The sequence below is a fragment of the Podarcis pityusensis genome (assembly GCF_964106645.2).
Source record: "Podarcis pityusensis genome assembly, chromosome: 8".
In the NCBI taxonomy this organism is placed as follows: Eukaryota; Metazoa; Chordata; class Lepidosauria; order Squamata; family Lacertidae; genus Podarcis; species Podarcis pityusensis.
Genome location: NC_138033.1, coordinates 24452164 through 24474227, shown reverse-complemented (window position 1 = coordinate 24474227; position 22064 = coordinate 24452164). Strand labels below are relative to the sequence as shown.

Sequence of the window (22064 nt, the reverse complement as noted above, 5' to 3'; positions counted from 1 at the left end):
GGGTGAGCTCCTGTTGCTTGGTCCCTGCTCCTGCCAACCTAGCAGTTCGAAAGCATGTCAAAGTGCAAGTAGATAAATAGGTACCGCTCCAGCGGGAAGGTAAATGGCATTTCCGTGCGCTGCTCTGGTTCGCCAGAAGTGGCTTAGTCATGCTGGCCACATAAAGCGAGATGAGCGCCGCAACCCCAGAGTCAGCCACGACTGGACCTAATGGTCAGGGGTCCCTTTACCTTTACCTTACATGAGCTGATGTGTGGGAAGTTCATTCCTGCTTTGTTCAGGAAGCAGCTGCATAAGCATTCGAGTCACAGAGTGTCAGGTATGGGGCAGGTGGGTGTGGTGTTGAAATTGCCTTCCTGTAGAGTGGGCCATGGTGGAGTTTGACCCATGGGCTGGAGGTTCCCCATCCCTGCTGTGTCTCTCCAGATGTTATTGGGCTCCAACTCCTGTCAGCCCCAACCAGCAGGGCCAAGGGTCACATTTGAGGGTTTCAGGCTTCCCATCTCTGAGTTTAGAGTGAAGTGCAAGGGGTTAGTCAGAGTAGGAAAGAATTGGCAATTAATGAACAAACCACCAGCAAAATAGTCCAGTCCTTCCATCCTGCCTCCTTTCTCCCCCACTTCTCCCCAGTGGGCTGGCTTGGTTTTTCTTGCCCTCCCCTTTTCCATTCTGGTGGGGATGCCTGCTGCTCCTTCTTCTGTCCCTGGGGACGCTTTAAAATAGTTTCTCAGTGTAAACCAGGAAATAGCCTATCTCTAGACAATGAAATGGTATGCTTCTGTTCTCGCTTCCCAGTTTGGAAGTCCCACCACAGGTTCTCCCCACCACCACCCAAAACAAAGCTTTTTTCACACCTCAGCATTCTCTGAGCAACAATGAAAGTACCTCCTGTGTGCATGCTCCTTTGTTAAATAAAGGCTCCACACTCAGGAGACCGTGCTAGCTCTGAATATATATACAGTTCAGGCAGGTCCACCAACCTCAGTCAGGCTTCAACCAGCCCCACCTGCCAGCCTTCTTACATGCAAGCAGTGGCACTGCCTGTCACCTTTCTCTGCCTTAGTCTCAATGTTGCCCTTGTCCTGCTCAGGCAGGGAAAAGGATGGGCTCTGCCTGCTCTGGCTCCATCTACTGTGGGTCACCTGCCTTCCGCCCCACCAGTCCTCCTGGGCAGCAGACACCACGGAATATACGGGGCAAAGTGCTATATATATACAAAGTGCAAGAAAACGTGTGTGTATGTATACATATGCACACACGTTTTCTTTTGTTCTGCTAACGGCTGCCTCTGGTCCAAGGAGGTTTGCAGTTTGGGGAAACGCAGCAAAACACGCTTCGTCTGAGGCGACAGGAGGGTGGGCGTGCACACCGCCGTCAGAGGGACCCTCCTACCCCCACAATGCCAGCGTGGAGCGCTCCCTGCCCCAGAGCCAAGGCGAGAGAGCTGTATATGGGCTTGAGGCACACGAGTCCCAATTCCCACCATTAGAGGGCACTGGTGACACATAAACAGTAACTAGTTCGTTAATCACAGAGGTGTTTTTATTTATTTATTTTCTTTATTAAAAACAATACTGTATATCCCTGAGTCCATCAAACATTCCCTGCAAAGTATGGTTTGTATACCTGTACTATGAATGGTCACATTGTGCATGGATAAAAATACTATACAGAATGTCCAAACTTTCCTTAAGTCAGGCACCACGGTAAGGGAGGGGGAATGAAGTTGCAGCTGATCTTTCTTTCTTTCTTTTTTTGCGGGGAGGGGAGCGGTTTGAGTCGTGCCGGGTGCAATGGAAACGGGGATTTTTGGTTTCAATTTTTTTAAATCTACCTCGAATCATGCCTGGATCCAGGGGCAGCGCTGGCGTCACGCCCCGCCAAGTGTTCCATTCCACCCACACGCACAGGCCCCTGTTGAGGATCCCGCAGCCGCTTTGCAATTCGCGGCTCGTAACCTTCCCCCACCGCCCTGCTCGCCAGCCCTCCCCTCTCCCGCATCGTCGCGGTTGCATGCAAGCTGGAAACGGCGGGGGCCGCGGGAACCCGCAACGTGGGAGAAGGGATCCGAAGCGAAGCCGCCACGCTTTGCGCAGCCCACCGGCGTCCATCCCGCCCCTTTAAAGTCGTCGTCGTCTGCTGCTGCTGCTGCTACCATCACCTTCCCTCCCTCACCCTCCCCTTTCTAGCGGAAAGAACTACACCCCCCAGGATGCTTTGCGGGTCTCTCCCTGGGGTTCCGGATGCTGCTCCTGCCGCTGACAAGCGAAGGTAAGCAGAGAGCTTCGGAGGCAGCCAAGGCAGCGACAGCAGCTCTTAAGGAGCTCGAGCCGAGGGGAGCCTCAGCCAGCTTTTTTTCCTTCCCTCCCCCTTTCTGCGAGCAAAAGCAAAGCAGCAAAGCGGCAGGAGAGGAGGCGAGAGAAAAGGAGGAGGCGGCGAGCAGGGAGGGAAATCGCCACCAGCACCAGCTGAGCAGCAGCAGCAGCAAAAGAGAGAGAGAAAGAGGGAGAAACAGTCAAGGGTCTGGTTTGTCTTCCTTTCCTTCGCCCCCCCTCCCACCCAGCAGCAGTAAAGAGAGAAGGGGGTGGAGAGAGTAGGGAGGGAAAAAAAGAGAAAAAGACACAGGGAGCTCGAGAGAGAGCGCAAATTCTCCCAGCCTTGCATATTTTCCTTCCTACCCCTCCTCCTGGCTTTTTCTTTTGTGTGGCGTGTTTGAAAGGAAGGGAAGGAGGCAAAAGAGACGGAGGAAGAAAGAACGAAAGAAAGGAGGAGAGCGAGCGAGAGTGGGGAGGGGGGAAAGGAGGAGGCGTCGTAGAGTCATGTCCAGCAGAGTTGCGTGAGGATAATGTGATCGGCCAAAGAGGCGATGAATATGCTGTCGCTGAAGGTTGGCAGTGGCGCCGAAGGGTCGGGCAGTCTCCCCGGCAGCGCGGAGCCCTCTCCTCTGGAGGAAAAAAGTCTCTCCCGAAAGGCAGCCGCCGCCGCCGCCGCCGCCGAAGGGATCGGATCCCCACAGCAGCAGCAGGCTGGTGAGTTAACTCGGGCGATGCGCCCTCTTCTCTCTCCCCCGCGCTCTCTCTCGTCCATCCCTTGCCCACCACCACAGAGCCCTTGCTCCAGAAGGAATAGATCTCCAACCCGCCCTCTTATTTTAAAATTTATGTGTTTGTTTCTGGCGACCCCCACCCCCAAATCCGCTGCCCGCCCCCTGCTCTTCCAGCGCAGGATCCTTGATGGCTACAGAATTTCCTTTCCCACCGTAGTTCTGATTTTTCTATATATATAAAAAACAAACCCCATGGCTTTGGCTGGGGAGGGGGGGGAGAGGAACACCCCCAGTCCACCCACGGCTCCACGGCGTGCATGTGGGCGCAGCAAAGTATCAATGGGGTTGGAAAGAGGGATGGGGGGGGGGGGGAGGCGGCGGCGGCGGAGGGAAGCAAGAAATGAATGATTTGATTTTTTTTTTTATATAAAAAAGCCAACTAGTGTGTAGTCCGTATGAAGCAGCCTTTTGTCTCAACCAGTGTGAGCAAAACCTTGGCAGTTGGAGCAAGACACTTGAAGCGCAAAAAAAGGTTGTTTCTTTTTATTTCCTGCCTTCGCTCCCTCCCTCTTTCTCCTTTCCTAAGCGATTCCTCTTCAGTTGTTTTCTTTCTCTCTCCCCCCCCCATGCAATGTGCTGATCATCAGCCGCCACTTTCTTTTCTCCCCCCCTCCCCCGCCGCTCTTTAAATTGCTCCCGAAATCGCTTTAGGTGTAAACATTAATCTGGCTTCGCACATGCAGATGGGGGTGGGGGTTGCGCGACGCAAAAAGCAAAGGAGGGTTTGCATTTGAGAAGGCTCGGAGTAAGCGGATCTGTTTACTGGCGCGCTGGGGGGGGGGCACTGGAAGAGACTAGAGGGAGGCGGTGGGTGAGGAGGGGAGGAGGAGGAGATGCTTTGAGAAAGGAAGGAGTTGTGCGGGGGGGGGAGTGGAAGCTCTCGAAGGCAAACAATCCCTTATTATTTCAGCATGTGGGGACTGGCGGGGAGGCGCAACTGGGGACGGAAGCGCCCTGCGGAACCTCCCTGGGAAAGAAAGGGTGAAGTTGCGTCCTCTCTCCTCTGTAGAGTTTGTTTTCTCTCTCTCGTGCGCTCCCCCCGCCCCGCGGCACCCCTCTCCAAGATCACCGTGGCTGTAGTTTGCGAAGGGACCCATCGATCGCAAGAAGGGAGGGGGGCGGAAGAGGTGAAGGGTCACGGCGGTGGAGGAGGAAGATCCTGCAAAACAGGTCCTCCTCAGTAGCGTGGGGTTTGTTGGCAAGCTGTGGGAGTGGGTGGGGGTGCGGGCGAGAACCGAACCTGTAGCGCAGTTGCCTCGGACACGCAAATAAATTGGTGGTGCGAGAATGCAATTCTTTCAGTAGGCAGAATAAAGCACTTGGGGATAACCTTTTTCTTTCCTCCATACAAGCGCGCGGGAGGTGGGGTGGAGTGGGGTGTTGAGTGACAGCTGCCAAGCAGGGTTCTGTCCACTAGAAGGCAGGTGGTTTCTAGCTTAAATCAAATGAAGGAAGGCACCGAAGTTCCTGACTGATTCCCTTTAAAGCTCTAACGTGCCACCTGAGTGTGTGTGAGAGGGAGAAGCGGTGCAACCCCGAGCATATTTTTATTTTTACTCAGAAGTTAGTTCTCTCACCTTCAGCGGGTCTTACTTGCAGGTAAGCATGCATAGAATTGCAGCCTGAGTCTATAATTTTGTGCAGAGCCTTCTTAATTACTTTGCTTCCTGCCAAAATGGGGCAAGGCATCTGAAGCGTGGTGTGGTGTCTGTTTATTGATCACCTCGTTTATCCTGCCCTTCCTTGGAAGAGCTCTAGGCAGCTTACACTGGTGTGTGTGTTGTTGCACAGATGAATTTCCTGTTGGGGGGGGGATCCCCAAGGCTTTCCAATCTCTCTCTTAAAGAATGTCATCTTCTTTTCTTAAATTTGGTATTTTGCGCACTAAAGTTCTCTGCATGTGGACTCAGGAGAACTTACTCTCAAGTAAATGTACATAGGACTGTAGCCTTTACAACCATCTTCTTGGTGCTTGTGTCTAACCCTATGGGGAAATCTTAGTCTGATGTGTGGAGCTTGTAAACATCCTGGGAGAGAATTGAGTCCGCCTTCTTTCTGGGGGTGGTGGATTCTCCTCCTCCTGTCTTTAGATACTGTATTATACTTTGTCTCGCAGAGCAAGCTAAATCAAAACGCTTGGGCCCATGCAGGAATAAATTAGCTGCAACAATTTGGCTGATGAGGTGCACTGGGCGATAGTTGAATTAAGCCTTTGAGGTTTTAGTTGTCAAGGTCTGTTGACATAGCTTTGCATGGAGAAAGTTTCACTAACAAGGGAGAGCTGTGTCTGAACACTTCTCACTTGCCTAAGACTTGACATGTCTGTTCTCTCACCCCCAGCTGGACTGAGTTCAGTGGTATGTGACGAGAGAGTGCCGGTCATGGGAAGCGGGAGGGTCCTGAAGCTGGATTCTCAGGTTCTTTACAAGGGTGTAAAGCAAATCCACAGCCACTCTGTTTGGAGGTTGATGTACATGTGGAGTTGCTTTTAATGAGCTCCTAGGTGTCTCCTTACTGTTTATGCCAAGAAACATCCCACTGGGGAGGGGCCCTCACTCTGCTGGTAGAGCACATGCCGTGCATGCAGAAGGTCCTCGGCAGCTCCTGTTCAAAGGATCTTGCATCTCTGGGTGGCAAAAGACCTCTGTGCGAGACCAACGCTCACTGTGGTGTAAGATGTTGCTAGGATAGATAGGCCAGTGGTCTGGATCTGTAGGAAGCAGCTTCATATGCTCACTGCAACATAGGAAACGGCCTTCTACTAAGTCAGGCTGCTGGTCTACCTAGCTCAGTATCGTCTGCCCTGACTGGCAGCTGCTCTCCAGGGTTTAAGGCACATGTCGCTCCTGGCCCTACCTAGAGGTACGGGGGGTTGAACTTTCTGCATGCAAAGTGGATGCTGTGCCGCTCAGCTACAATCCACTGGGCTGTATGGGACGGTGTGCCACAAATTCAAGCTTTACTCAGTTGCACCTCTGTGCCCCAAATGAGCCCAAACACACTGATTGTGTGTTTCTGCTTGTGACTGTCTTTAGGCCAGTTTTGCCCTGAGAAAGAATCAAAACCTGCTCTTGCCGTATATTTTTTTCAGTTAAGTGACACCGCCTTTCTCTCTCTCTTTCTCTTTAACAGTGGTGTACCTGAGGACGCGACTATGGACGTCCTAGGGCTGCGTGCCAGAGATATAGATTGCAACTGGAAGCCTGAAAAGGCTTGCTGAAGGGGGACTAGTTTGTGCCTTGGGCAGAGGCAAGGGCATAATGGAACATTTTGGAACAGGAGCCGGGCAGAGACAAGGAGGTGGAAGTATGTGGAAAGTTATGGGTGGCTTAGAGGGGGCTGGCTGGCGTCCTTGCCCTAGCTGCCTCAGAGAGAGGCTTCAGGGACCTGGGGGTGGTCTATTTCTGCTGAGATCCTGAAGAAAGATCTGGGAGAATGGTAAGCATCTATAAATAGAGTGTGTCAGCCGAGTGGAAATGGAGCCTCTAAAGCGCTAGAGAGAGGGAGACAGAGAAAGAGACCAGTGTCTTGATAAACAGGTTTGTGTTGTGGGGAGGACTGTATTTGTAATGAGATCCGGGACTGAGGAATGGGGGCCTGGGAATAGGGGTGATGGTGCGGAAGCTACTTCCTGTTTGGTTGGGGTGTGTACGTCAAGGCCTTGTCCAAAGGCATAATTCTAGCTGTGTGGAATAATGTCCAGGTCATATTGCCTTGGGTGCATGCTCTGGCAAGAATGTGAGGGGGATGAAGAGTGCTGAGTGGTTTGGGAATCTCAATCTAAAAACACCTCTGGCCTGTATTCCAGCTTGTGATGAATGAGTCCTCTGGGCAACAGGCCTTCCTATGGAACTTTTAGCTGAAGTGCTGAAGCAGCCTTCCCGCTCAACCTGGTTCCTTCCAGATGTCTATTTGGGACTAAAATCCCATCAACCCTAGCCAGCGTGATCAGTGGGTCATGGGATTTGTAGTCCCAACACACCACCTGGAAGCCACCAGGTTGGGGGCGGTTGTTTAATATTAGAACGGGTCTCTGTTTTGTAGGAGCCTTCTATGTGGTCACCTGTTGGTTGGTCGGTGCCATGAACTTCACAGGATACCACGGCTCTCTCAGCCAGGATAGAACTATCTTACCTGTTAAAACAAATCCCAAGGAGTTGTTGAGCAGAGATGTTTCAAGGTGCTTCAGGACCAATTCATCAATTCAAATAGCAAGGGGAACTAACAGTATGGGAACCTCTTGTTGTCATTGGAAATAAGGATAAATAAAGGTGGGTTGTTGTTGTTGTTTTTTAAAAAAAGTTGCACTGATGTGGTGGAAGAGTGAGAGTAGGGCCAGAGCAACTTGAGACAGTGCACACTAAAACCAGAGGCAGAATTTGCAGGAAAGTTGCCTATAATTTTGGCAAGCTTTTGCAGGAGACCTACCTAGTAGATCATGCCAACCATGGAGCTAGGCCTGTTTGTCTGTCACCCTTAATAGTGCTCCAAACCCATTGCTTGAAGCTTCTGTCCCACCTTGTTTATGGTAGGAATTCATTTGGGTGATACGTGAGGAAGAGGAGTATGTTTACTTTCTAGACTGAGAGTGTCCCTATTGTGGAGATTAGGGATTCTGGTGGTGGTTAACAAGTAAGATTATTCTAAAGCAACCTTTCCCAAACTTAGTTTCCTCCAGGTGTTGCTGGACCACAACTCCCATCATCCCTGACCATATGGTTTGGAGATGATAGGAGCTGGAGTCCAACTATATCTGGAGGGCACCAGGGTTGGGATGCCTGGTTCTTGCACTGGTGGTTGTGGATGAGTGGTGGGTAGCGTAGCCCTGCTCAGTTAGTGCATTGCTAAAGTGAATGTGCTCTGCCAACCATGCGTGCCACCCTGCTGGGCATCCATATCCCGTGTTGTTATTTTGCCACCTGCCCAGAGATATGGGAATGTCAAAGCACCTGACAAGTCTGACTGGTGGGTTATAAGTTGTGCAGGCCAAGAGAAGAGAGAGACTCCGCTAGATATTCTGCACATCCTTGGAAATTGCAAAATTCCTCATATGATGATTCCACCCTCCTTTCTTTGGAGCAAACAGATAACAGAGGGGAGGAGGAGGGCTGTTGCTGTTTTCACGTTTGACATGTGTGTGTTTTCCCTTCTAGGAGAAAGGGGTTAAATTTAGTCAGTTTGGATAATCTGCATCCATGGACTTGCAAGTTCCTCATCATGCATGTTGCCAGCCCTGGCAAAGGGGGATGCTTGCTTTATGCTTTTGAAGCAATTAATCAACCTCTCTCATTCAAACATGACCTTAAAAAATAAAATAGTATAGTAATATTCTGGATAGTCAAAGACTTGTGATTTAAGTATTCTTGATATTGGGAAGGGTTGTAGCTCTGTGGTGGAGCATCTGCTTTGCATGCAGGAGAACCCTAGTTCAATCACTGGCATCTCCAAGTGGGACCAGGAGAGAACCTTTCCTGAAGATTTGGACAGCCGCTGCCAATCAGTGTAGACAATACTGCGCTAGATGGGTCCATGGTCTGACTTGGTATATGGCAGCTTCCGGGGCTCCTATCTTATCGCTGTCCCCTCCAAAGGTCACAGTGGGTTTTTGTTAAGAGTTCAGCATCCACTTCAAAAAGTTAAGTCACACTTTTTTTAAAAAAAACAACAGCAATGCAAAATCTGGTCATGGTTCATGGAAACTGACAGTGTTCTTCAGGCCATTGACGTATTAGCGTTTTGTCTGCCTCGTTTGTGGTGTAGCATGAATATGGTGACCATGGTGCATGATTCATGCTGCATGTGTGATGGGGTTACGGGAGACAAGACACAAGATTCTTGAACTTGTATGATCCTCTGAACGAATGAGTATCGCACGTTGTTGGATGTGAGCATGGGCTAGTACTTTGTACAGATCGTTGTGATGAAAAGCCCCATTGCATGGATGTAGCTGCATGTTTATTCCTAGTGGTGGCATCTCCCCTACAAGAACTGTAGGCCACAAATCTGATGCATGTTTACTTGGAAGCAAATCCCATTATCCTCAGTGTGGCTTATTCACTGTAAAGGAGTTGAGGGTTATTACCCAGGTCTCTTTCCATGCCTAACCTGCAGACCTCTGTCATAAGGGGCAACCTCTTCTTGAGCTCAGTCTCTAGTGTCAAGTGCATCAAATTGTGGATTTCTCTTAGATGCAAGCTAGAACACAAAACTTTAATATGTGGTGCATTCTACCACAACGTATATCCAAACGTATGCTGATGTATTTGTTTATAGTTGTTTCCCTTTACAGTAAAATGCTAGTTTAAAAATATCTGTCTACTGGCATTTCTTTTGCAAATTAGCAGTCAACCAGGCTTTTGGGTGCTGCTACAGTTATAGGAACACAGGAAGCTTCTTTATATTGACTCAAACCATTGGTCATCAAGCTCAGTTTGGTCCACATGCTGGCTGGCAGTGGCTTTCCAGGGTTTCAGGCAATAGTCTCTCCCAGCCCTACCTGGAGATGCCAGGGATTGAACTTGGGACCTTCTGCATTCAAGCAAATTCTATGCCACTGAACAACATCCCTTCCTACTGGAGTGTTTGACTCTAGTGCCTGTTACAAAAGCATTTGTGGCTAATTCTATGCATGCCCTCTTAAAAGAATCAGCTTTGGCTTCAGCCTTGGTGCTTTGGAATTTGGTCTTTCCTGCTGTTCCACAGAGAAGGTAGTGGTCTTCTCAAGGCTAGCTAACATAGGTTGCTGCCTTTATACTGAGTCAAACAATTGGTCCAACAAGCTCACTATTTTCTATACTAACTGAGAGGATTTCAGGCAGGAGTCTCTCCCAGTCCTATTTGGAGATTCTAGGGACTGAACCTGGGATCTTCTGCATGCAAGGCAACTCTGCTGCTGAGCTATATTCCTTACCCACGATACCCATCTAGGTATCAATCCAGGGATTGAGAGCATTGACTTGGTGCTCCCAAGATACATGCACTGCTACAGACCCTTGCCAGGCTATGTGGCTAGCAGTAAGCAAACAGCTGGGGACCATAGCAGGGCTGGTGTCTTGGGGCAAAAATGTACTTGCCTTTCCCTTGATGCTTTATTGGGTGATAAAGCTCCAGAGTCTAACTGGGTCTAAAGCTTGCATGCCTAGTTCTAGTATCAGTCATGCAGCATAGCATAGTTATGAGTTTAGGTGGTGCTTATTTTAAGTTAGATCTGGGGTCTGTTTTGGCTTGGCTTGGATCAGGTGAAGTAGGAGTGTTTTCTCTGCAGGGACAATTCATGCTTCTATCAGCTGACCAAAACTTAAGTATCCTACACCAGGAATGAACCAGGAGGTATCATAGAACTGTAGAGTTGGAAAGGAACAGTTGGCTGTGACTCCTGAGCAGATGCGTCTCTGGTGCCTGTTGTATTGGAGCAGGGGTGGGGAAATTTTAGCCCTCCAGATGTTGCACTCCCAACTCCCATCAGCCTTAACTGGCATGGCCAATAGTCAGGGATGGTGGGGAATGTAGTTCAACAGCCTCCAGAGGGCCAGAGGTTCCCCATCCTTTCGTTATAGCAGGGTTTCCCAAACTTGGGTTTTCAGCTGGTTTTAGACTATAATTCCCATCATCCGTGACCACTGGTTCTGCTAGCTATGGATAATGGGAGTTGCAGTCCAAAAGCAGCTGGAGACCCAAGTTTGGGAAACTTTGTGTTAGAGGAAGGAAAGGATAGACTTCTAATGAAATTGGTATTAAGGTGTTACCTTGGTTTTGTTAGCTTTTCTAGTTTTTTTGATCTGAATATTTTAAAGAAATAGATATCCTTTCTGGCAAGTTTTACAGCACTTGGTTCCAAAACAAAAATCCTGTCTTTAGGCATATTTCCACAAAATGTTTGTAAAGTATTAATTACTTTCAGGGTTAAATACACTAAAGCTGAACTCTGATCCCTACCTACCCAGGAATAAGCCCCATTGAATTCAGCAGGACTTACTTCTGAGTAGACATGGCTGGGATTACCTTGTAAATCTTCCAGCTCTTCTTGTATAAGAAGTTTTGGCATTTTGAAGCCCAGCCATATCTTTGTATTAGACATCCCAGGGAGCAATACTTGGGGCTGGCCTAAGATATTTTGCTGCCTAAGGCAGAGAATCAAATAGTGTCCCTCGCCCACTTGAGTCAAGGTGCATAGCATCCAAGGGCGGCCAAGTTATTTCTACGAGGCAGAAAATACCACAAGCACCTTTCCCCCCTCCCTGCCGGTAAAAATACAAAAACAATAAATTAAGTAACCAGCAATTTGCTGTCCTTTCATTATACTCAAAATCAGCTGCCTGAGGCAGCGTCCTCATTCTGCCTAATGGTAGGATCGGCCCTGGCAATACTATGTTGTTTCTCCTTTGACATTGTGTCCATACAGTGCCATATGAACTTCAGAAGATGACACCAGCTAAGAGGTTAATAGAGCAGGATTCAGGAGTATGTTCATGTTGTTCTTCTGTTGATGTTGTTTTAAACCCAAAGTATTTGTATCTGAATTATTTTGCCCCATAACTACTTCACTTCTGTTTCTTCCCTAAGCTGTAATTACTGTAGTAAATAATTGCTGTAATTATGAGGCCTTTAAAACAGAGCGAGCGAGCGGGGGATGGATGGATGGCGTCACTTGCTGTCTGTAGAAAATTGTGGTTACTGTCATGTACTTGTACTTGGGTGTATTTTGAGAAAAGGATGCATGGGTGTCAATCGGAGATGCTTCAGGCCTAGGTGAACCTTTCATTGTAGCCCAGAGGTAGGCAAAATAGAGATCAGGATATCCTGGTAATGATCTGGGGTAAACCGGAAATGGACTTCCAAAGCAACCACAAGAAGACTTGTTGTATTCCTGAATTATGCTGCTAAAGCAATAAACGTCATGGGGAGGGGAAGACAAGGAGTGGATTTTGTAGCGTGTAAGGGCCCTGAGCTCAGTTCCTGGGCTGAGGGTGTGCCTGCACAGGGGCACCCAGTTCTATAATTCTGAACTGTGCATTGACTTGCTTTAAGCCATTGATTTGCTCCAGACCCTGGACAGCGGATCCCATAAAAAAACAAATTACGTCCTGCAAGGCTAATGTTCATACAGCCCTGATGTAACCTGTCGTCCGCTTGAAAGGCCGCCTTTTCCCATTGAACCTGTCTTAATTTTTCAGCTCCGTTTAGAAGGCTCTCCTCTGTATGACTGTAGGTAGGTGCAGACTGGGATAAGGGCCTTTTTTGTGCTGCTGCTGCTCCATTTACAGAACACTCTCTTCCCCAGGCTTATGAGGCACCAGTATTGGTGCCCTGCAAGCATCAAGCTAAAAACTTTATTCTCCTGAACTGGACTGGGAGCCTGCCTTTAATATGCTGTTACCAGAGGTGGCCTAAAGATACCAGAGGTGCCACAGTATATTCTATTGGCTGTAATTTGTTTTATACTGTTTTTTTTAAAAAATAAGGTATTTTCAAATTGCTGTAACCTGCCCTGGGACCTTATGTTAATGGGCGGGTAAGAAATCTAATAAGTAGTAGTAGTAGTAGTAGTAGTAGTAGTAGTAGTAATACACAGCATGCAGTAATCAATTAAAAAATTCAAAATACAGCATCAAAATAATTAAAGGCAGGTGAGAGCAACAGCCACAGCAGAGCAGATTAGAGTTAGGCTGTAGACAATCTCCAATTTTAAAACCCTTGATGCTGGGGCATCTTATTGTTTTGTTAATAAATTTACATCTCTCTTTAAATAAATGTTTCCAGGGCAGCTTAATCAATGTTCAAGGGGAAAAAAACCGAACATTTCAAAATGTAATAAAGTGGGAATGGCAGACATGTTGTTGGGCTTGGGTCCAGACATTGGTGGACAGTTGGCCATGCTGGCCAGGGCTGATGGGGAGAGTGCCACACTGACTATCCCTTTAGGAGGGAGTGTCATTCGGAGTCCGAGCTGCGCTAAAGGGGAAAGTGCACGGCTAATTCACTGTACCTGAATACAACACAGCAGGCCAGTATTATCTCCATGCGGTAGATGGGAGGAGGAGGTTGAGAAGCAATGACATTGGGATGTGAACTGGTGACTTTGAGATGATGAGATTTAGGAGAAGGGGCCACAGCTCAGCAGTTGAGCATCTGCCACGAATGCAGAAAGTCCCTGATTCAATCCCTGACATCTTCAGGTGGGGCTGGGAGAGAATCTGTGCCTGAAACCCCAGAGAGCTGCTGTTGGTCAGTGTAAATAATGAGTCGGATGAACCAATGATCTGACATGACCTAAGGCAGCTTCCTGTGTTCCTCTGATCTCACTATCAGCATGGAGGAACATCTCTCTTTCGCTCACCCACACTCTTCCCTACCCTGGAACTTCAGTAGAAGGCGGTGCAAACACACCTGGATGTTTTTTCCACAGCCTTAGTTAGCTGGTGCATATTTGCTCCCAAAGGTGGATAATGTGGTGGTGCTTTGGAGAGGTATGGGAGTGGACGATGGGGCGGCCCTCGCAGGAAAGGGAGTTCGGAGAGGCAGCTGGTGTTGCAGATCCAGGTGCATAGCAGAGTAGGATGGTGCTGGCTAAATGATGGCGGAGATGCCGTTTAGTGAGAATCTGCAGCTCCTGTTCCTCAAGGGAAAGGGTTGCTAGCTGTTCCCAAATGGCACCCACCAGTTGGTATGTGGGAGCTGGTGTTTGGTTACACTGCTGCTCAAAGGGGATTGTGAATGGGATCAGCAGGTGGGGTTTGAAAACACATGCAATACACAGCAAAGTTGAAATTCCGCTGGGGGCTTTGCTGGTGGGGGTGGGGCGGGGCGAGCACAGCCTTTTAGCACATTTGCAGGGAACCCAGCTCCATTGGCTGAAAAGCTCAGGGACCTAGTCCACCTATGCAGTCGAATGAGGGGGTTGAATGGACTGTACTACTTCAGGCTGCAGGGGACTGGGAATATCATATTTGAGGGGTGGGAGGGAGAAATTTCTGCATGTCAAACAAAAAACTAACATCAAAGAGAGGTTCTGAGTATTTTTTTTTTAAAACTCTGTAATGAGATTTTCCTTGGGGTTTTCTTCAGTAACATGATCCCACACATAACAGCCTCAAGTGGCACAGTTCATTATTTCACTTCAGGACTGTACTGTTTGGCTTCCTGCATATCATACATGGTTTTCCACAAAGAGTCCTGGGAACTGTAGTTTTGTTAAGGCTGCATAGAATTACAACTTTGTCAGGGGTAAACTATGGTTTGCAGGACTATTGCGGGGGAAACCAGGTACATTAAGTATATGGTGGGGATGTGACCTGTGTTTATCAAGAGTTCTCTGAGATTACAAGGTAGGACATGGCAAATATGTTAAGTTTTCCTACAAGTTCTGGATATCTACATTGTATGAAAGGGGGGCGGCTCATCTGCTTTCCTCCACTGAAGCAGAAGCATAATAATAATAATAATAATAATAATAATAATTAATAATACAGCTGGGTACAAAACTCCTAGTGAAGATCCAGTCCTCTGTCCTGAGGGCACCTTCAAACTTTTTTCCAATTTTCGGAGGTCTGTACGTTGATAGCATGGGTGAGAACGCAAATCTGTTTCTGAGAGAAGATGGGTACACTTGCATTTTGAACAACAGTTTCGCCAAGTCCCATCAGCCTCAGTCAGCATGGCCAGTGTTGGGGGATGATGGGAACTGTAGTCTGTGAGCATCTGGAGGGCATTTCGCCACCCCACGTCTACAGTGCTCAAGAACTGACTGCCCTCTTAAGTCAGACAACTCCAGCAGGAATATAAGAAGAGAAAGGTGTAGAGCTGAAGCAAGCACAAAGAAATTGATAGCAAACAAGAACTGCATGCTGCTTTGTTGTAGGAAGGAAGGTGTACAAGCTCTATCAGTGGATTTCACAACAGCAGCATTTGAATTTAACAATGAGTTTAGGTTGCCTCGGTAGAGAAAAGAGAAAAGAACCTGTTCTGCAACCTTGAAATCCAAGTCCTTCTCCTCTTGCACCCTGTTTGCCACCATTCAGCTTGCATTTATATTTGTCTCTCTTTTAAAAAAATAAAAATAAAATAATTTTGAGATTTTGTGTGTGGCTTCTTTTGCTTTTAGCATTCTTTTTTTAGCAGAAAAGGAAAAATTGGTACAACTGTAATTACTCAATGGTGCATAAGAACATGAGAAGAGCGCTGCTGCATCAAGCCAAAGACCCATCTAGTTCAACATCCTGCTCTCACAGTGGCCAACCAGATGCCTATGGGAAGCTTGCAAGCCAGACCTGAGTGCAACAGCACTCTGCCCACCTGCAATTCCCAGCAGCTGGTGTAAGGAGGTATACCGTAGATTCCGGCGTATTAGGCGACTGGGCGTATTAGATGACCCCCCAAATTGGCAGCTGCAATTTGGGGGTTCGTCTTCTAAGCCCAGTCGCCTAATACGCTGGGCAGCTCCGCGCCGGGAGAAAGCAGCCTGGAGCAGAGCGGAGCCCGCCACCCCTGCTGCTGCATCCGAAGCAGCAGTGGGCGGGCTCTGCGCCGGGTGGCTCTCTCCCGGCGCAGAGCGGAGCCCGCCACTGCCGCCACAGCAACTCTGGGGTTGCGGCGCTCATCTCGCTTTACAGTGGTACCTCGGGTTATATATGCTTCAGGTTACATATGCTTCATGTTACAGACTCCGCTAACCCAGAAATAGTACCTCGGGTTAAGAACTTTGCTTCAGGATGAGAACAGAAATTGTGCAGTGGTGGCGCGGCGGCAGTGGGAGGCCCCATTAGCTAAAGTGGTGCTTCAGGTTAAGAACAGTTTCAGGTTAAGAACGGACCTCCAGAACGAATTAAGTATGTAACCAGAGGTACCACTGTATTGACCGAGGGAGCCGGCGTACAGCTTCTGGGTCATGTGGCCAGCATGACTAAGCCGCTTCTGGCGAACCAGAGCAGCGCACGGAAACGCCGTTTACCTTCCCACTGGAGCGGTACCTATTTATCTACTTGCACTTTGACGTGCTTTCAAACTGCTAGGTTGGCAGGAGCAGGGACTGAGCAACGGGAGCTCACCCCGTTGTGGGGATTCGAACTGCCAACCTTCTGATCAGCAAGTCCTAAGTTCTGGCGTCCCCAATACCTACATACACTAGCATAAACTGCTTAGATGTCTTTTGTTCTGGTTAGTAGTATATCAATTTTGTAAAATAAATAAATAAAAATAGTGGGCAGCATCCCTTTCTTTTTTGCAAAAGCTGGGAGATACAGACTCTCTTTAAGGGGGTGTAGCTCTTTCTTTCTGACACTGTGTCCTTTTTGCAATGTGTTTGTATTATTTGTTTTAAAATGTGTAAAAAACTCCTACAGAAACAACAACACAAAACAACCCACAAAAGGTGGCTTCCAGCAATATTAAAATATATCAGAATACCTTAAATCACTCATTGCAGCAGCAGTAGTGCAGACTCAAAATAAAACAGCCGATATCAATGGTCTGCAAAGGCCTGGGAAAGTAAGTAGGGTTCTTAGCCAGGGCTGGAAACGCATCACATTTGGTTCTTGCCTTATTTCAGAGGGGGAGGTTGTTCCATGTAGTCTGAATGTTTGTGATGTGTTAAGGGGGTTGCATTTTGGGGTATCACAATGACCTTTAATGCTTTGTCAGATTGGGCTCTTCAATTGTTTTGGCATCGAAATGGAATGAATTTACTTGTGATTATCTTTCCTTCCCTGTCCCCCCGCCTTTGTTACCCATGGTGGCTTGAAGGAACAGCAGCAGAAGAGGCTAAATAAGTAGAACTTTGCGGGTGAGGAGCTGAGAGTGCAGAGGGCACATGCCAAGTGTGGAAAAAGGGTTTATTTATGGTAGTGGCGGAGAGACGAGGGGGAAGGAAGGAAGAATTCGGCTGGGTTTGTGGAACGGGTGGATAGAGGCTGACGAGGGCTGCAAATGCATGGAATGGGCTTTGGTGGGAACAGGCAGAAAACCCATCGTGTGGGGCATTCTTTCCTAGGGCTGTGCAAAGTATTCGTTGGAGCTGGGGATATGTGGCTTGTAACAGCAGCATGTTAGGGAGAAGACAACACAATAGCGCATCTGGAGGGTACTACTGGCTGCCCCTGTTTTACACTGGCTGGCAGTGGCTCTGCAGGGATTGAAACTGGGATGTTTTGCATGCAGAGCATGTGCTCCATCCCTGAGCTGCGGCCCCATCCCACCAACATTGCAGGTAATGTTGTCTAGCTGTGTCTTCCCCAGGCTTTCCAGCATCGTAGAATTGTTGGAAGGCACCCAAGGGGCATCTAGTCCAACCCCCTGCAATGCAGTAATCTCTTTCCCAGCATTTGACTTGAACCCACGACCCTGAGATTAAGAGGCTTATGCTCTACCGACTGAGCTATCCCATTGCCCCTGGTGTCAATTGTGTGTGAGATAAGGAACTAATGTACCCCTAGCCCTCTTTTTCTTGGTTTTTTTTGGCTGCTTAGCCTCCTTTGTGGGCTTTCTGCTTTCCATCGCAGTCTGCTGGCTTGTGTGGGCCACTTAGGTGCTCTGTTCTGTTGTGGTGCTTTACCTTAAGGAAAGGTGTTCCCTCCCCGTTGGTCCTGTGGGCTCTTTCCCTTACCAGCATTGCTTTCTAACTTATAACCAGTGAGGGTGTGTGGATTCCCTTTCTGAGCTGCACAGCCCCCTAAGCACCTGGCCGTCTGTTAAGGAGTTTGCTTTTCATGTTTTTCATAGTAGCCATGAAGCAAGCTTTGCTTTGTTAAAATGTGGCAGTTGTCGTGTGTGGGAGACCCAAGAAGGACAATTGCAACCCTACTGCCATAGTCGTGAGTCTCTGCTTGCATTAATTTGAGTATTACAGTATAAGAAATGGGCTGACAAACAAGTCACTAGTCCGTAATGATTTGTGTTAGACTAGCCTTTGCCAAGCAAGTGCCCTCCAGATATTTTGGACATCGGGTTGGCTACCTTTTTATTTCTCTGCATGTTGTTTCCAGAACGGGCATCAACAAGACTGTGTGTTATAATTCTACAATACCAAAAGTTTATGTGTGGTTGGGAGGCGGGAGAAGTTGCAGTTGCTCTTTTCTGCCTCCAGAAGTCCTCAACGTTTATTTTTATTTTTTGAGATTGAAGGCACGATTCATCAAAGTTAGTGTAGATGCACAGTTCCAAACCTTCACAACTTCTATTTCCTTCATGAAACAACCAAAATACCAGTGGAACTCGACCCCCTTATAAGTAGGAAGCTTATTTTGGACTGGGGTGTGTGGTTGTTGTTTTTTTATAAAACACCCTCTGAATGGCTGACAACCCTCTGGAGGAATAAGCTGGGAATGAGGGGTCAGATTCCATATTGGAAGGGATGAGGGGCAGACAAAGAGAGCAAGGGCAGACAGTAACGCACCCCCCCTTGCCGAAAGTGCCATTTAATGCGCTAGTTAAAAAAAGGAAAAAGGAAAGCGAGGCAGAGAGTCCTTCTGCTCACATTGGCTACTGAAGTGTCACAGCTGCCTGCTGTCCCCCGGGTCACACGGGAGCCATTGGGCAGCTCGGAGGTAGCTGTGTGTGCGGTTGCTGAGTCTGTGAGGAATACAGATTGCTGGGAAGAGGACTCGGGGGGGGGGGCGAGGAGGGAGGTGTCTGAGGCAGCCAGGCTGGCGTGGGGGGGGGGCGATGTCCTCCTGAAATGCCTGATGTGAACTGTAATGGAACAGGATCCAAGCCTGGAGGGACCTGCTTAGTGTAACCCTAGCTGCCATCTCCTTGTGAGCAAGAATGGGAACTGCTACCTATATCCCTGGGCTCCCTGGAGCGCAAGGTATGTGGGTCTGCAGGGTCAGTGGTGTGCAGCTCAACACATGGCTGGCATCTCTGCCTGACTGATCAAAGGTAAATTCCAGAGGCCTCTCTTCTCCCTCCCCACCCCCCTTCCAGCCAATGTGTAAATCCTCACTGGAGGCCTCTGCTCTCTTCCTCTCCCCAACTCGGAGGCTTTCCAGGTGCAATTTGAGGAGTCATTCTCTCTCTGCTCTTAACCCCCTGCTCCCCCAGGTGCCCAGCTCTGCCCTTAGCTCTGCACTGCAGCCATCTGTACTCCTTAGTGCTCATAATGCTAGTCGTTAAATGGAGATGGACACAATCCAGAAAGCTTCCTCTCGCACTCTCTGCTGGTCCATTCTGTATTTTTTTTTTTTACCTCTTCTTTCTCTTCTCTCTGTCCCCCCCCCCCCCGATTTTTCCTTTTCTTTGCTCTCTGATGCTTCAAACACCAAGGTACCCTAAAGGCAGCAGAAACACCTAGCAAGCACATGCTAAATATTTGAACAGGCCTGGGTGGGTTGGAATCTTTCCTGTTCATTTCTCCCTCCTTCTCTCTTCTTCCCACCCTCCCCAATTGTTTTCCTTCCATCCTTCTCTCTCTCTGAAAGAGGGGATAGTGGTGCAGGAAGAAGCTTGTGTAAAACAGACAGATGGGGCAGCCAGCTAGCAAATACTCTGCACAAATATGTGGTTTCCCTCTCTTCCTGCCCCTTCCTCCAAAGGCCCCAAGGGAAGTGCAGGTGTACTTCAAATCTCACTTCTACTCATGATTCCATATCCCTGTGAAGCCAGCAAGAGGATGTTTTGTTATGATTGGAGAAGAGTACCCTCCTCCTTTGGTTCAAGTATAGGAAATGTAGTGGCATCTTCATAAACATGACCAAGAACCTTGTTTTATAATTTCAGCTGACTGAAACCGTTTTATCATGGCGTGTTCTGTAGCCCAGGGTCCACGTCCTTGTGTGCATGAATACAGACCCTCTTCCTTTTTCTATCATTTCCAGTGTCCCACTTCCTCCATGCATGTTAATGCCTTGGTTGTGATTGGGAAATAATTTGGAGGTGGTGTTAAGTGATCCTCTGCAGTGGATCCCACCTTCAGCACAATATTAAGGGCACAAGAAGAGCCCTGCTGCATCAGGCCAAAGCCCCCTCTATCTAGTTCAATATCCTTTTCTCACTGTGGCTAACCAGATGTCTATGAGAAGCTCCCAATCATAGCTTGAGAGCAACAGCGACTGGTGTTCTGCCTGTGGAAGCAGAATGTAGCCATCGTGGCTAGTAGCCATTAATAGCCTTATCCTATGTGCAAAGGGAAATCCCCCCAGTTTTTCATTCATGCTGGTTTCTGCAGAACCATGCCATTTTCTGCCACATAACAGCAGGTCCTGGAATCCCCTTGTGCATTGCTGACCTTCCTCCAAACCCTAGTGGGTGCACGGAGCGGTTCGACAGTTGTGGATTTGCCTTTAATGGGACTTGGCTGACGATAATGGCTCCAATGATGAAGTATATGGGAAGGTGCTGTGCTTCTAAGATGCCTTGGCAAGGGGTATTAAGTAGTGAGAAGCTGAACTCTCAGCTCCAATCCTGCAAAGGCCACTTCCTTTGATACATGTGTTTCATACAGTTCACTGAAATTTACTCTCTGGAACTTTCTTCTGGATGGGGGGCTGATGAACATGCTCCCCTCAACAGATACCCGTGGTGTATACGTGGATGAGTGTGCCCCCAAACTTAATGGTCCTTCAATTACCCCCATGTGAGTATCCACATTCCCTTACATGCCCAGTAGTTGACTAAAACTTGCTTGCAAAAGCCAGCCTTCATCCTGCACCCCTACCCTAGCACAAATACCTTCTGCTTCTGAGCTGTAACCCCGCAACCCTCCCTCACTTCCCCTTGTCCAAAGCCCTTTGTTTGGGGTGGGGGGTGCTGGGGGGGCTGTCTTCCTGCTCCGCTCCCCTCTCCTCAGCATTCCATGAGAGTGAAACACAAGCGCTGGCAGGGACCATGTCTCTCTCTCTCTCTTTCTCTGGCCCATTCTCCAATTCCTGAACAAAGCCTGCCCCAGCTCTCCTGGGAGCTGAGCCTGAAACAGGAGAGGCCGCTGCTGCCTGGAATGGTGATTGCTCCTTTTCGGCCTACCTCAGGTTTCCATTGTGGGAGCTGGAGCTCAGGTGGGGGTGGGCTGGGGTTGAGGAGGGCAGAGGCAAGGATTGCAGGATTCTTGTGGTCGCCCCTAGGCAGTGCCCTTCACCACACCCCTCAAATCTCTGGCGAGGGTTCTACCGGTTGACTCGGTTTGTTGAAATGCTGCAAAGTCTCTGGCTGTGGTTGCACATCCAAGGCGTCTCCTAAAGGCCTGGAGGCTGGCTTTGCCCTTGCCGCAACAGCGTTATTGCAAAACTACAGGAACCTTCTGATTTTCCACCCTGTTGCATTTTTAGCAGGACTCCTTCTAGGTCATGCCAGTTGGCATGGAAGCCTTCACCTCAGGCGCAGGAAGATCTTGCACCAGCTTCTTCTTTGTTAGGTAAATGTGGTAATGCGATTCTGCATGAATCCAGAGCAACCTGAGTTTCTTGTGCCCTCTTTGTCAACCAAACGAGGCACGTGGGAGATTTTGGGAGCTGTTGCTCCTTCGTTTTGGGAGTTCCCTGTTGACTAAATGTTGGGCACCCTAGTATCAAGATGATAGTGCTCAGGGCTGTGTGTTATTCTGTGATTGCGCCGTGGTAGCCTAGCATTTGGCATTCTGGGCGTATAAAGTCCTGGCTTTAGTTTTTATTTAAATTCCATCAGGTTTCTAGTCCTCATGACTAGCTTGAAAATTTGTAGACAATGCCTGATGCTGGAACTGGGCGGTAGCAGAGGGAACTAAGCAGAAAGAAGGTGGAAATTGGAGTACTCTCCCCTTCTTCTGCACGGGCTAGCAAATGCCAGATAAGTTATCCAAAATAAGCAAATATGTGCAGGTATCTTCAAATTTGTACAAAATGATCAGGACCCCCCCCCCCCATGGCGCAGAATTAGTGTTATCTAGGAGCAAACTTTGATCAAAATTTTGTCTAATGCACGTAACTCTGGTAATGAAGTTGCTTTTAGTTCATGGATTTTCCAAACCAAATTCCAGGTGTGATTGCCAGCAAGGGGT

General features: G+C 48.4%; 1 protein-coding gene and 1 long non-coding RNA gene across 2 annotated transcripts in view; both read left to right on the top strand.

The window, feature by feature from the left end:
* The first annotated feature begins 1571 nt into the window (after positions 1–1571).
* AHDC1 (AT-hook DNA binding motif containing 1) overlaps positions 1572–22064 on the top strand; it is a 194930-nt gene continuing 174437 nt past the window's right edge. The window contains 1 exon segment of the mRNA XM_081015687.1: positions 1572–3029. Within this exon segment, the coding sequence (XP_080871813.1) occupies positions 2867–3029 (163 nt within the window). The 5' untranslated portion in view covers positions 1572–2866.
* Positions 3489–8436, top strand: LOC308482582. The gene is made up of 2 exons (XR_013989336.1): positions 3489–3578; positions 6239–8436. It is a non-coding gene; the product is annotated as an uncharacterized lncRNA (long non-coding RNA).